The 12,713-nt window shown below is 36.9% G+C and overlaps 1 protein-coding gene across 1 annotated transcript; it reads left to right on the forward strand.

Moving 5' to 3' along the window:
* Nucleotides 1–9,780: 9,780 nt before the first annotated feature.
* Nucleotides 9,781–12,288, forward strand: LOC137083920 (uncharacterized). The gene is made up of 5 exons (XM_067449858.1): nucleotides 9,781–9,877; nucleotides 10,126–10,443; nucleotides 10,581–10,889; nucleotides 11,164–11,247; nucleotides 12,284–12,288. Exons 1-5 carry the CDS (start codon nucleotides 9,817–9,819, stop codon nucleotides 12,286–12,288), a joined length of 777 nt encoding a protein of 258 aa, XP_067305959.1. The 5' UTR covers nucleotides 9,781–9,816.
* The last annotated feature ends 425 nt before the right edge of the window (nucleotides 12,289–12,713 follow it).

The raw sequence follows: 12,713 nt of genomic DNA on the forward strand, positions 1-12,713 counted from the left end.
GCGCCCTGCTCTGCCTGCGCCGCTTAGGTACCCTGCTCTCCCCGAGCCACTGAGGCATCCTGGCACCCTGCTCTGCGGGCCGCCCCGGCCACCTGAACTCGGTGGGCCTCCCGAACTCGGCGGGCCGCCCTGGCCATTTGAACTTTTTGGGCCACCATGGCCTCCTGAACCTTTTGTTTTCCTTGTTCCTCCCTTGTTTACCCCTCCCTTGTCTGTTCCTTCCTTGTCTGTTTCCCCTGTCCCTCCCGTGCCCCCCTGGTCTGTCCCTCCCGTCCCGCCCGTCCCGTCCCGTCCCGTCCCGTCCCGCCCCTCCCGTCCCGCCCTGGTCAGTCCCTCCCGTCCCTCCCTGGTCTGTTTCTCCCATCCCTGTCCCTAGTAGAGCGTCTGGTAGCCGCTCTTTAAGGAGGGGGTAATGTCACATGCCTGTCCTGTCTTGTGTGAACATGTGGGTTTTGTTATGTTGAGCATGTGCTCGTGTCATTGTCAGATCCCTCCCCCTTGTTATCTGATTAGTGTTATTGGCCCCACCTGTGTTCCCTGATTCCCCTCTTGATTTCTTCCCTTTATAGCTCCTTCTGTTTGTTATTCTGTTGTTGGATCCTTGTATGTCTTGTCAACGTCTCCTGGTTCCCGTTTATTTCCCCCTATTGGTATGGTTCATGTTATGTTTTTCCCCGTCGTGGGTTTTGTTTTGTGTTTATGTTTTGTTTTTGTAAATAAATCATTAATTTCTGCACTTGAGTCCTCGCACCATTTTCCCTTGTCTGTGATGTGACAGAAGGGGCTGAACATTCTTCTCTCTAATAAAAGCAGGAATGTTAAGAAGTGGCTCGCATTACGAGGGCAGGGCATATGCTCCAAGAGTTTGGGTGATTTCTAAAGTGATTTCTTATTGTGCTCAAACCATTGTCCAGGTAACTTATGAGACTCATAATTAATCACGGTTTGCTTAAATGTTATAATTGATGCTTTATTTGCCATTAGACTCACATGAATTATATATTAGTGCAATGAATTAAAGCTGACCAATGTTTCCCCAGACCCCAGACTTCAGATATTACGTGCCTTTAAAAAAATGTTACTCGCCTTTTAACAGTTGAACAGGACATGGGAAAATGTGAATTTTTATTCATTTATCTTAAGTATTTATAAGAATGTGATTCTCACTATTAGGGTACACATGTTAGACCTTTTATCAACATAACTATATAATTAAAGGGGGGGTGAAACACTCAGTTTCAGTCAGTGTCATGTCAATCTTGAGTACCTATAGAGTAGCATTGCATCCTGCATATCTCCGAAAAGTCTTTATTTTTTTTTATAATTATATAAGAAAGATGCGCTGTTCCGAGTCTTTCCGAAAAAAGCCGAGCGGGTGGGGGCGTATCGTGTGAGCGGAGCTAAATAATGACGTGTGCGCGCTGCTATTGTGTTGAGTCGAGTGCGTCGTAAAGCTGTGTCATCCCTAACAGCGGGAAAAAAACTTTATTCAAAATAAAAATATGGCTTTTAATCAGATACAGCCATACATCTATGATCCGGAATCAGACCCAGAGGCTGCAGTTGAACAGGAGCAGCAGCAAAAACGACTAGAGCAGGACGTCTCTATGTGGTACAAGTTATACACTAACTATATAATATGCTTAGCGGCTTGTGTTATTTACATATTTATACTTGAATTATATCGTCGTATTTTTGTACGAAGTGCAGTTGTGCACGTGTGTGTGTGTGTTTACGCGTGGTTTGTGTAGACAATTGTAGTAAGCGGACTGGTTTTGCACGGCAGGCTAAGTTAGTGTTTACATAGAAAGACACGGAATAGTAGCGCATTTGAATGAAGAAGCGCGCTTATTTAGTTCAACATATTTCCCCCCTCTTTGTGTATTGTTGTTTGGAGTGCTTTTACAATACACAAACATAAAGTTACACATATAGTGGCCAGCTAAACAAATGTACACGCACTACACATCGCATGCTCCATTGATCAATTAACTATACGTGATCATGTTTGGGCTACTTGATGAGCATAGGCAAAAACACAGACATTTGAAGCAGTCTCACTCACCGCCTGCGGTTCTAACGTTGGGACCTTTATCGTTGGGACTGCTCCATCCTTCAGCATTAGGCGATCGGAAAATCCGGCGTCGAGCTGGGCCTTGTTTATGAAACAGTCGGCACCGAAATGCAGCGAACAGATATAAACATTCGCGCAACTCAGTTGCTGATCCGGAAAAGCAAATTCCATCCACTGTTGCCTTAACGCGGGGTTTTTGGGGAATCTGTGCAGGACTGTCTTGGTCTGGCAACCAAAAACGCACTTTTTTGGTGACATTGTAATTGTGCACATCACCTGTGCAGCGCATCCTACAAGCCAGCGCTTTGATGGGCGTAGCCTGTTACTTTCGCTCTCTCCCTCTCTCTCTCTCACGCTCTTCCGGTAGAATTGTCCGTACGGCCCATACAAGGAAATTCCACCGCCATTAACGTCAAAGGGGACGCATGATCGCAAAAAACTTGCCGAAACTTATGACTAACCGGAAGTAGTATTTTTGACAAAGAAATACTCCCATCAAATGTCCACCTTAACTTTTGAAACTTTGTCCATGTTTAGTATGGGAAGTCTTTAACAGTGTAAAAAGATCAGTATGCATGAAACATTATTTCACCCATCTGTATTTGTCTACTTGTCTGTCTTATCTGTCTTTGTCAGTAAGTCAGTCTGTCTGCCTGTCTGTCTTGCAATGGCGACCAAACATAAACTGGATTCACAGGATCTCCACTACCAAAAGGGCAGATGTATGAACATGAACATATTGATGAGAGACAAATTGAAGTAAAACATGATGTGGAAGAAGAACGAGTGCAGGTACCTGTATTTCATACAGGTATACAGCATGATGCAATTAACATCCTTTCCTGCTTTGAATGTATTTTGGAGATTACAGAGACTCTATGGCAAGGCTCATACAAATCTTGGCTTCGGGGTCATTTACTGATAACTCTCCTCAGTTGGTCTGACATTCTGTGCTTGAGCTCTCAACCAATGATGTGCTGAAGCACACAAGGACCGCCCTCCTCATGTCCATGTTGCACACGAAAAAATAAAACGAAATGAATCAATAAATCGATCAATAAATGTAAAAATAAATACATGTGGGAAAAATGAATGTAAAAAATAAATGTTAAAATAAAAATAAAAATAAATGTTAAAATAAATATAAAAATAAATGTTAATATTAATTAACAAATAAATAAAAGTTAAAAATATATTTTTAATAAAAACAGAAATAATAAATTAAGGGAAAGATAACACAATTTTATTTAAATAAAAATTAATCATATTTATTTTATCAAGTCGTTTATTCTGTTGTTTATTTTCCTATTATCACATTTATTTATCTATTTTTGTTTATTAATTTACATATGTGTATATGTATTTATTAATTTATTTACTTATTCATTCATTCATTCATTCATTTATTTATTTATTTTTAATTTCTGGAGGGTTGGTCCTCCATATATAGAGAGACGATTCACACAAAACATAGCTATGTTCCATTAGCAACAACATACTTCTGTTCTGTAGAGCCTGAGTCCGATTGTACTGATTGTATAACCGGGCGCCTTCGTTTTTCCTTAAGTCATCTTTACAGGTTTAATATCCTTCGCGCCGATCGACTTCTTGGATCACGACAGACAGGTGCTCTGATCGGCTCTGATAGGCACTCAACTGTTTTTCCTGTCCTGGGTATCCTGGATGTTACTATGTGAATATTTAACTTGAATTTTTTGATCTGAATTTGAGCAGTCGAATTAAACTGATGTTTTCTTTAAAAAATATGAACTTGAAATTTAAGATCTGAATTTGAGCAATCAAATTTGATCAACCTGAATCTATTTTATCTGAAATTCTGTTAGTTTATTTTTTATTTTTTATTGTATCTAAATTTGTGAGCACTGAAAAATATTCATCAAATTTCAGGTTGAGATGTAAATTCGAATGGTTTCCAAAGTAAAATAATTGCAATGGGAGAAATTCAGAGCAAATAAATTCAGATAAATATTTTTCAAAATAAAATATTTCAAAACAAAGTTTCAGTGGCTTTTAAATGTCAAAGACTTATGTCTCTTATTAGCTTCCATAAGGTGTCTTTGTTTCTTCAGTATAACACAAATTAAGATTTTTTTAATTTCAACCGTTGCAGTCTGCCAGCATTAGACAACATGCACAAAAAGCCTGCTGCTCGTGACGACAGTGATGTCTTAAGACATGAACCGATCGGTTTCTGTGAGAAACACAACAGTATTTATGTTTTGTTTTTTTACCTCATATCCAGACAAATTTTATCTAGTGTTCACATCCGTCAGTACTTCCATCTGGTAAGGTCAAACTGGCGCGATCATAGGTATATATTATGTAGATGCCTCATTTGGCCGATCCGCGCAGGCACTAATGAGGAATATATATATATATATGTATATATATGTATATATAAATATATATATATATATATATATATATATATATATATATATATATATATATATATATGTATATATGTATATATGTATGATCATGCCAGTTTGACCTTATCAGACGGAAGTAATACGGGAACACTAAAAGAAATAACAAATACTGTTGTGTTTCTCACAGAAACCAATCGGTACGTGTCTTAAGACATCAATGTGTTGTCACGAGCAGCAGGGTTTTTGTGCATGTTGTCTAAGCATGTTTTTTTTTTTACTCTCATAGAATTGTTACCCATTCACATGCATAATGATTGGCAGACTGCAACGTTTGGAGTTAAAAATCTTCATTTGTGTTCTACTGAAGAAACAAACACACCTACATCTTGGATGCCCTGGGGGTAAGCAGATAAACATCACATTTTCATTTTTGGATGAACTATCCCTTTAAATTAAAAAATAACCAGCCCTACTTTGGCATTGGTTAAAGTGTTATTTCACCCAAAAATGAAAATTATGTCATTAATTACTCACCCTCATGTCTATGGAGGACCAAACCTTCATAAATTAAAAATAAATAAATTAATGAATGAATAAGTAAATAAATTAATTAATAAATATACAAGTATGTAAATGAATAAGCAAATACATATAAATAAATGTTATAATAGGAAAATAAATAAAATAAACAACTTGATTAAATAAATGATTAATTTTTAATCAAATACAACATTTTATTATCTTTCCTTTAATTTATTATTTTCTGCTCTTATACATTTTAAAAAAATATATGTTTTACTTTTATTGGTTAATTAATTTAAATATTTTATATTTATATATTTATTTTTATATGTATGCATTAATTTATTTTTACATTTATTTATTCTCACATATTTCTTTTTACATTTATTTATTTATTTATTGGTTCATTTATTTTTACTTTTCCACATGCAAAATGGAAATGAGGAGGGCGGTCCTTGCGTAGCTTCAGCGCATCATTGGTTGCTCACGCATATAACTGATAGAGCAGAGTTTTTAAAGTAAATTGCGGCTGGGTAGTTCTTTCACAGACAGACACCAAACGAGTTATCAATGTTTTCAGCTGTTTGACCCATTGAGAGATAAGTTTCAATGGTACTTATAGTAGTGCCATTTGACTCACACAGATTTTGAGCTCAACAGGTTGTAGTTCTTGCATGTGTATACTATGACGGACTTTCACAAATAGCTAACCTTAGAGAGTTGTGCAACTTAGCAAAATTGACTGTTGTTTAGATTAGATGTACTAATCTATGTTTTAAGGGGGCTATATTCCGATATGAATGTGGAAGTACAAACTGAAATGTAAGGCACTCTGCAAAATATTTCCCAGCACATTCAAAATCTTCGAGTCAGATGGCACTAAGGTGGGACATGTACAAAGTCCATCGTACGTACTTCCGTCCAGGGTATTCTCACAAAAATGCGTATAAATAGTACGAGTGTGCAATGTCGTGGAATGTATACGCCAAAACTCATTTTGGCGTGTCTATGGCACGCTGTTTTTCGCGTGCATATGATACGCATTTTATGGCGTATTATACATACGAACCCCCCACCCCACCACCCTAAACCTACCCAAGCGCGTGTCATATATACGTCCCACCATCCTAAAACTACCCAAGCGCGTGTCATATATACGCCCCACTACCCTAAACCTACCCAAGAGCGTGTCATATATACGCCATAAAGTGCGTATCATATGCACGCGAAAAACAGCGTATCATATGCACGCCAAAATGAGTTTTGGCGTATACATTCCACGACATTGCACACTCGTACTATTTATACGCATTTATGTGTGATCGGGTTGTTCCGTCAAATACCATTGAACTTATCTCTCAATAGGTCAAACTGCTAGAAGGATTGCTAAGTTGTTTGGTGTCTGTGTAAGAACCGTAAGAACTATCCGGCCGCTATTAACTTTGAAAACTCTCCTCTATCGCTTAGCTGGTCTGACGATTCTGTGCTTGAGCTCTCAAACAATGATGAGCTGAAGCTACAAAAGGACCGCCCTCCTCATGTCCATGTTGCACATGGAAAAGTAAAAATGAATAAATAAATAAATAAATAAATAAATAAATAAATAAATAAATAAATAAATAAATAAATAAATGTAAAAAGAAATGCATGTAATAATATATAAATGTAAAAATAAATGAATGCATGAATATAAAAATTAATATTTAAATTTATTTAAATATTTTAATTCACTCATTTGAATGAATATATTTCAAAATGTATAAAAGCAAAAAATAAATGAAAGCTACACTGTGTGATATTTTCCCCCATCTAGTGGTGAAAAGGTATATGACCATCCAGTGAATAATAGTTTCTGTTCCTCTCAATTTCGATTTCGTTTCAACTCCTACGGTGGCCGATTAAGGAACCCAGTTTGACCCAGTTAATGTACAAACGGGCTTGTCCCTGGGGTGGTGCCTTAAGGGACCAGATTTGTACCTTTGATGAAGGTACAATATTGTACCAGCGTGTTTTAAAAACAAAAGGTACATTTTGGTTGCCCATGGTACAAATTATGCCCTTTAAGGCACAAACTGGAATGGTACAATTTTGTACCCTTAAAAGGTACCACCCCAGAGACAAGGGTTTGTACCTTCTTTGGTACAAAATTGTACCTTTTTTTCTGAGAGTGAAGAGAGAACATAGACAGTAAAAGAAATGGACAGAGCTATCCCATTGACGTCAACGGCGGAATTTGATGTCAGTATAGGAGCACTCACTTCTTGATGGCTGAGTGAACTGCGCAGGCTCAGACTGAGCTTGACGACGTAGATGTGACGTGAGCCTCCTGTCTGACAGCTGTGAGTCTTCTAGTAGATGTGGAAAGTTAAATCTGAATCACGTTGTTTAAATATTTTCTCCCGTTGCTTTTGGCTCACTATGGGCTTCTCCCCATTCTTCCCCCTTGACTTTATCAGACTTTATGTCTCCACGTCCCCCCGACTGTCTCATAGACAGTAGAAGATTGCCTGCGAGCGTCTCCTCAGGTCTATACGGTAATTTCTCAACTGTGCGACAGAGTCGCGTTGGTTATGACGCAATCGTTAGCCTATTTTTACAAAAACAGTTTCTGCGGAGCGATAGTGTAAGATACAAGGTAACGGAGCCTTTTATGCATTGTTGTGTTTCTTTAGAAATAAACAATGGACAAATGGAGTCTTTAAACGCCTCAGATGTAAAGTTATTCACTGTCAAAGACGCAAAAATGAATGGGAGTCAATGGGATGCTAACAGCAGGTGATGGCTTGGTTAGCAATGGCCGCTATGGGTAGAACGCTTTCCGAGTGCTAGATTACCCCCTTGAGAGAGAATGAGTTAGAGACTGCAAATTTGGTGTGGTTACTGTTGGGACTATCCTCTATCTGTATGCCACATTTCATAACTTTCCCGCAAGAGGTTCTATGGGCTGCATAGACTTCCAGAGCGGAAGAAGAAGAATAGGAACACTAACGGTTTCAATAGGTGCCTTCGCACCTACGGTGCTTGGCCCCTAATAATAAATGTCTAATAACGTTGGTTGACATTGACATGTTTACAGCCTTGAGTCTATCCCCACATGTGATGGTTTTAAAATGCTTCTTAAAACTACACTGTATTTTTTTAGTTGGTTTAACTTAAAAAAGTAAGTAACCATGTTGCCTTAACATTTTGAGTTTATTGAATATTACAATGAAGAAAATTAGTTTAATAATTTTGACCTCAAAATATTATTGTATCTGAACCACATAAAAAATTTGATAAATCATGAAAATAGCACAATTTGGCTGCGTCATCACAAATAAAACACACAATAACCCAATATGCTTACAAAATCTTTTAATAATATTTTAATAAAGGTTGTCGAATCTCAAAAAATGTTCATTGTATTAACTCAAATTTTTAATTTCAATTGAACTCAACATTTTAAGGCAACCAGGTAACTTTTTCTTTAAATATTTTTTTAGTGTAAGCAAGTGTAGTGGTATTACTTTAACTGAACTTTGTTTGTGATTGTGTTTTAGTTTTTGTTTTACCCTCAGTGTTGTCTGTTTTAACCTAGCGCTTTGGCCAACAGCTGTTGTTTTAAAATGTGCTTTATAAATAAATGTGATTATTTATATTCTCATTTATAATGAGAGACTTGGTTCTGCTGTTTTGACCTTTAGTTATTCATTAGAGGTCGGCCGAGTGAGAGATGCAGTAATGACAGTGAGAGCACATTAGAGCCTGAACCAGTGTGTGTGCCGCTCCATCACCCAAGAGAAACATTTTTGATTTTGGATGCTACTTATTTTTCTAACTTCTTTTCTTTGACACTAAAGTCTAATGACTTTAGATAACCAGCAACACACACTTAGACACTTTTAACATGATGCTTAAAGGTTAGATCAATCTGACCTCGATATCACCTGCTGTAGAACAGAGTGCTTCCAAATTAATTTGAGTATAGCTAATTATTTGGATAATAAATTAATATTGTATTTAACTTTTTATTAAACATGCTGAAAGTATGCTGTTACAAACTGAAAAGATACAGAGCCATGCAGCAGCCCACTTAAAGAAAGAAGAGGAACTGCTGTCAGAATGTGTGAGAGTTCACAGCCATCAGTCTAAAGTGGTTTCAGAGATGATAAGTCACATGCTGTAGGATGAACCATGCAGTGTGAGTTCTCACACTCTATATTAACATGTTTCCAAACCTCAACATTGTGTTCACACCACTGGAAATACTATAACAACATATTATAAAGAGTAGACAACCATTAGGACTGAGAAAAAAAGAACAATATGAACACAACTACTTTAGTCACAATACACAATTAACAGCCAATGCTTAAAGATCATTATAATAAATATATTCCTGATTTTAACTATTTTAAATGTGAAAGCAATTGTAGTTTGAATGTGGGTTTGTGCTGTGACAGCATGATATTTTCTGAATTTTCAGTTTTGTGAGAAGTACTAACTAGAAAACAAGTGCAGTGCACAAACTGTGATAAAAAAGCATGGTGATTTCATAAAATAATAATAACTTTCAATTATATTCAAAGGTGCACCTTTTAAAATTGCAGTCATGAGTTTCAGTGGCCCCTCGCTAAGAACAAACCAAACAGCTTTAAACAACATATATTTATAGACGTTACTTTATTGTGCATCAGTATAGTGTCAGTAAAGTCTGACGTTTGTATCATAGTGTCAGCACTAAACAGTCAGTTGGTCAGATCAGAGGAAGTTAACAACTCCAGGAGGGGCTGATGATGTTTAAAGAAAGAACTATATAACGAAAAGAAAGACTGACAGAAACAAAACATGGCTGATCGGTGTTATATGTGTCTCCTGCGACTGATCATTCTCTGTCCATTTCTGACAGGTAAAGAAATATTTATAAATAGTCAATAAGACATTATGCAAGACAATGTGAACCACCATCTGTCATCAAAATAATTTAATTACTTTAGTATAGAGAATGGCAGAGAGTTAGATTGAGTGTACATGGTTTTATCTTGCTGAAATTGTCATGTTGGCACAGTTTTTTCATAATCAAGAAAATATTCCCTGTATGTCATTAAATGTTAAATAATGAACCATATTATTTTACTGTTTTATATTAATATGTAGGTTCCAGTGAAGCAAACATAACTGATGTGTTCAGCACTTCTGGTGAAAATGTACGTCTGCCCTGTAATAATGCTCTTTCTAACTGCACATCAACTACATGGAACTATAACAGAGATTCATCACAGACAGTTGAACTGACTGCTGAAGGGATAAAGAAGAATGACATAGAGAGACGAGAGAGACTGAGTGTGGGGTCTGACTGCTCTCTGAACATCAAGAACGTCACTCAACAAGATTATGGGCTTTACATCTGCAGACAATATGTGAATAAACAACAACAAGGAACTGATGCACCTGTTTATCTGCATTTTCTTCATGGTCAGTGTTTCTGTAAATTAGTATTGAATGAATGAATTATTATTATTATGTTCAATTTCAAAAGAAAACCTCTCTTTGAATTCTTTACTCTAAAGCCTGCATCTGTCATGTGATTTCTGTCTTATTTTCAGTTTCAGTCTCTTCATCCTCCTCACAGTCTGAGATCAGATCCGGCAGATCTGTGACTCTCTCCTGTCAGTTGTATTCATATAGTTTCCCTTGTGATACTTTGGTCCGTTCTGAGGGAATTCAGCTGATGTGGGTGAATCAGGCTAATGTTAGTGTGATGAAAGACTCCAGATATCAGATATTATTCTCCTCAACACACTGTAACAGCACTCTGACTACAAGACTCCTGAATGAAGATCACAACAGAGAGTGGAGATGTCAGGTTACTCAGAACAATCGACTGAAGACCTCAGCCACAATTACTGTCAAGGATTCAGGTAAAAATAAAATTTAATCTATTTAAGAAGACTTTCTGATACAGAGACATGACATGATGATTAATGTCATTCATTCAGGACAAACGGAAAGTTTATGGGCTTCAGCTCACTGTGTTTCACTTTCATTTAAATGTAAATTTAATTGTTTAATTTGATTATATGGTAACATCTCTCTTCTCAACATTTGCACAGTAAATAATAATGATTAAACAAACATGTATGTGATGTGATGTAATTATTGATTGTCCTGCATCTGAACATTGATCTTCTGCAGCTCCAGTCGATTCATCAACATTGATTCCAGTCAGCAGCTCAAACTCTGAGAAATCAAACCAAACTTCAGCAGCTCCAACACAAGGTACAGGATCAGTCACACAGCATTACTCTCTCACTTCAGTGGTTCGATCTGGCTCTCACAAACTTTTTCCCTTATACGAAAGGAAAATATATTTACCATATATATTGTAAATATATGGAATAATATATTGATGGTATTATAAAATATATTATATATTCATGTAATATATTGCAAAATATACAAATGATTGCTGCTTTCAATATATTGCAGTATATTGGAAAATATAAATATTAAATCCAATATATGTGAATATATTGCCTAATGAATTGCATGATATTTTCCAATATACTGCAATATATTTTTGTTTCGTACGGGTTATCATCACACATATCTGGAAAGTAACCTTTTTTTCAGAGCTGTCAACGGGATAGACTAGAGTCTTGGGGCCTCGTGTATAAAACTTTGCATAGATTTCATCCTTAAAGGAACATGCCGACTTTTTGTGACTTTAGCTTATTCACCGTATCCTCCAGAGTTAGATAAGTCCATACCATTCTCATCTCTGTGCGGCTATAACTCTGACGCACACACCGCTAGCCTAGCTTAGCACAAAGACTGGAGGTAAACTGCTCCAGCTAACCTACTGCTCAATAAGTGACTTCTAATTCCTGACCAGTGTTTTGTTTTGCTCTATACTCTGTGCTTCTGCATTTGCCAATATACATGCGTCAAAGGTTAGCCTGGGAAAATCCAGATAACTTCCGGCAAATTTAGATTTGCTCTGCAAGTAGTCTGGCAAAGAGCCCATTTAAGCCCATTTCTATTCCGTCGAAATCACGACACCAATCAGAAACATTGGGGCGGGCTTTACACGATGACGACAGAGCAGTGACGGTGAAGCAGATTTTGTACATAACAAAGATGGATGCCGCTGTGGAACATCACTCATTCAAATCAGCTTTTGCCTCTGTTTTAAGTGATTTAAAATTTTCGTTAAAACCCGAGCAAAGAACAACACTTGGCTACCAGATGTGGATTACACATCTTTGATGGGGAGTGTGATCATGTGCTGGCCTTTCTCTGCTTATTTCTTCAGACTAGATCTGGTAATCATGCCCATAATTTCAGTAATTGTAAATAAATAACTAGCGTAACTATGCTCAAGTCTGAAAATGTTCTATCACATCTGAAATGACTGAATAAAGTTTGTGACAATTTTCCAAAGGCTCAATATTATTTTATTTTCAAAATATTGCAAATCTCGTTCTAATCGCAATACAAATGCCTTACAACAGGGGCAAATGCAATCAGAGCTTGATGTTTTCTGTTCGACCGTTAATCCGAGATGTTTCAGTCAGTCTGAGATGCTATTAGGTGTTACAAAGTTGGCAAAAATTTAATGGAGTGGCGGTGGACACCAGCTATTACCATATTTCTTTTACAACAACAGTAAAAGTCGTGAGAAGCCATTGCAATATCTTCCTTAAAAACACAAACAGAGAATTGCTGTCTCAGATGTTTCTCCG

The sequence above is a fragment of the Pseudorasbora parva genome, chromosome 7 (genome assembly GCF_024679245.1).
Source record: "Pseudorasbora parva isolate DD20220531a chromosome 7, ASM2467924v1, whole genome shotgun sequence".
In the NCBI taxonomy this organism is placed as follows: Eukaryota; Metazoa; Chordata; class Actinopteri; order Cypriniformes; family Gobionidae; genus Pseudorasbora; species Pseudorasbora parva.

Excerpts from the sequence above, each read along its gene's own strand:
- LOC137083920 (XM_067449858.1), top strand. The coding sequence starts at position 9,817 with ATGGCTGATCGGTGTTATATGTGTCTCCTGCGACTGATCATTCTCTGT. Across the intron at positions 9,878-10,125 it reads TCTCTGTCCATTTCTGACAG|GTTCCAGTGAAGCAAACATA; the intron begins GTAAAGAAATAT and ends ATTAATATGTAG. Across the intron at positions 10,890-11,163 it reads AATTACTGTCAAGGATTCAG|CTCCAGTCGATTCATCAACA; the intron begins GTAAAAATAAAA and ends GATCTTCTGCAG.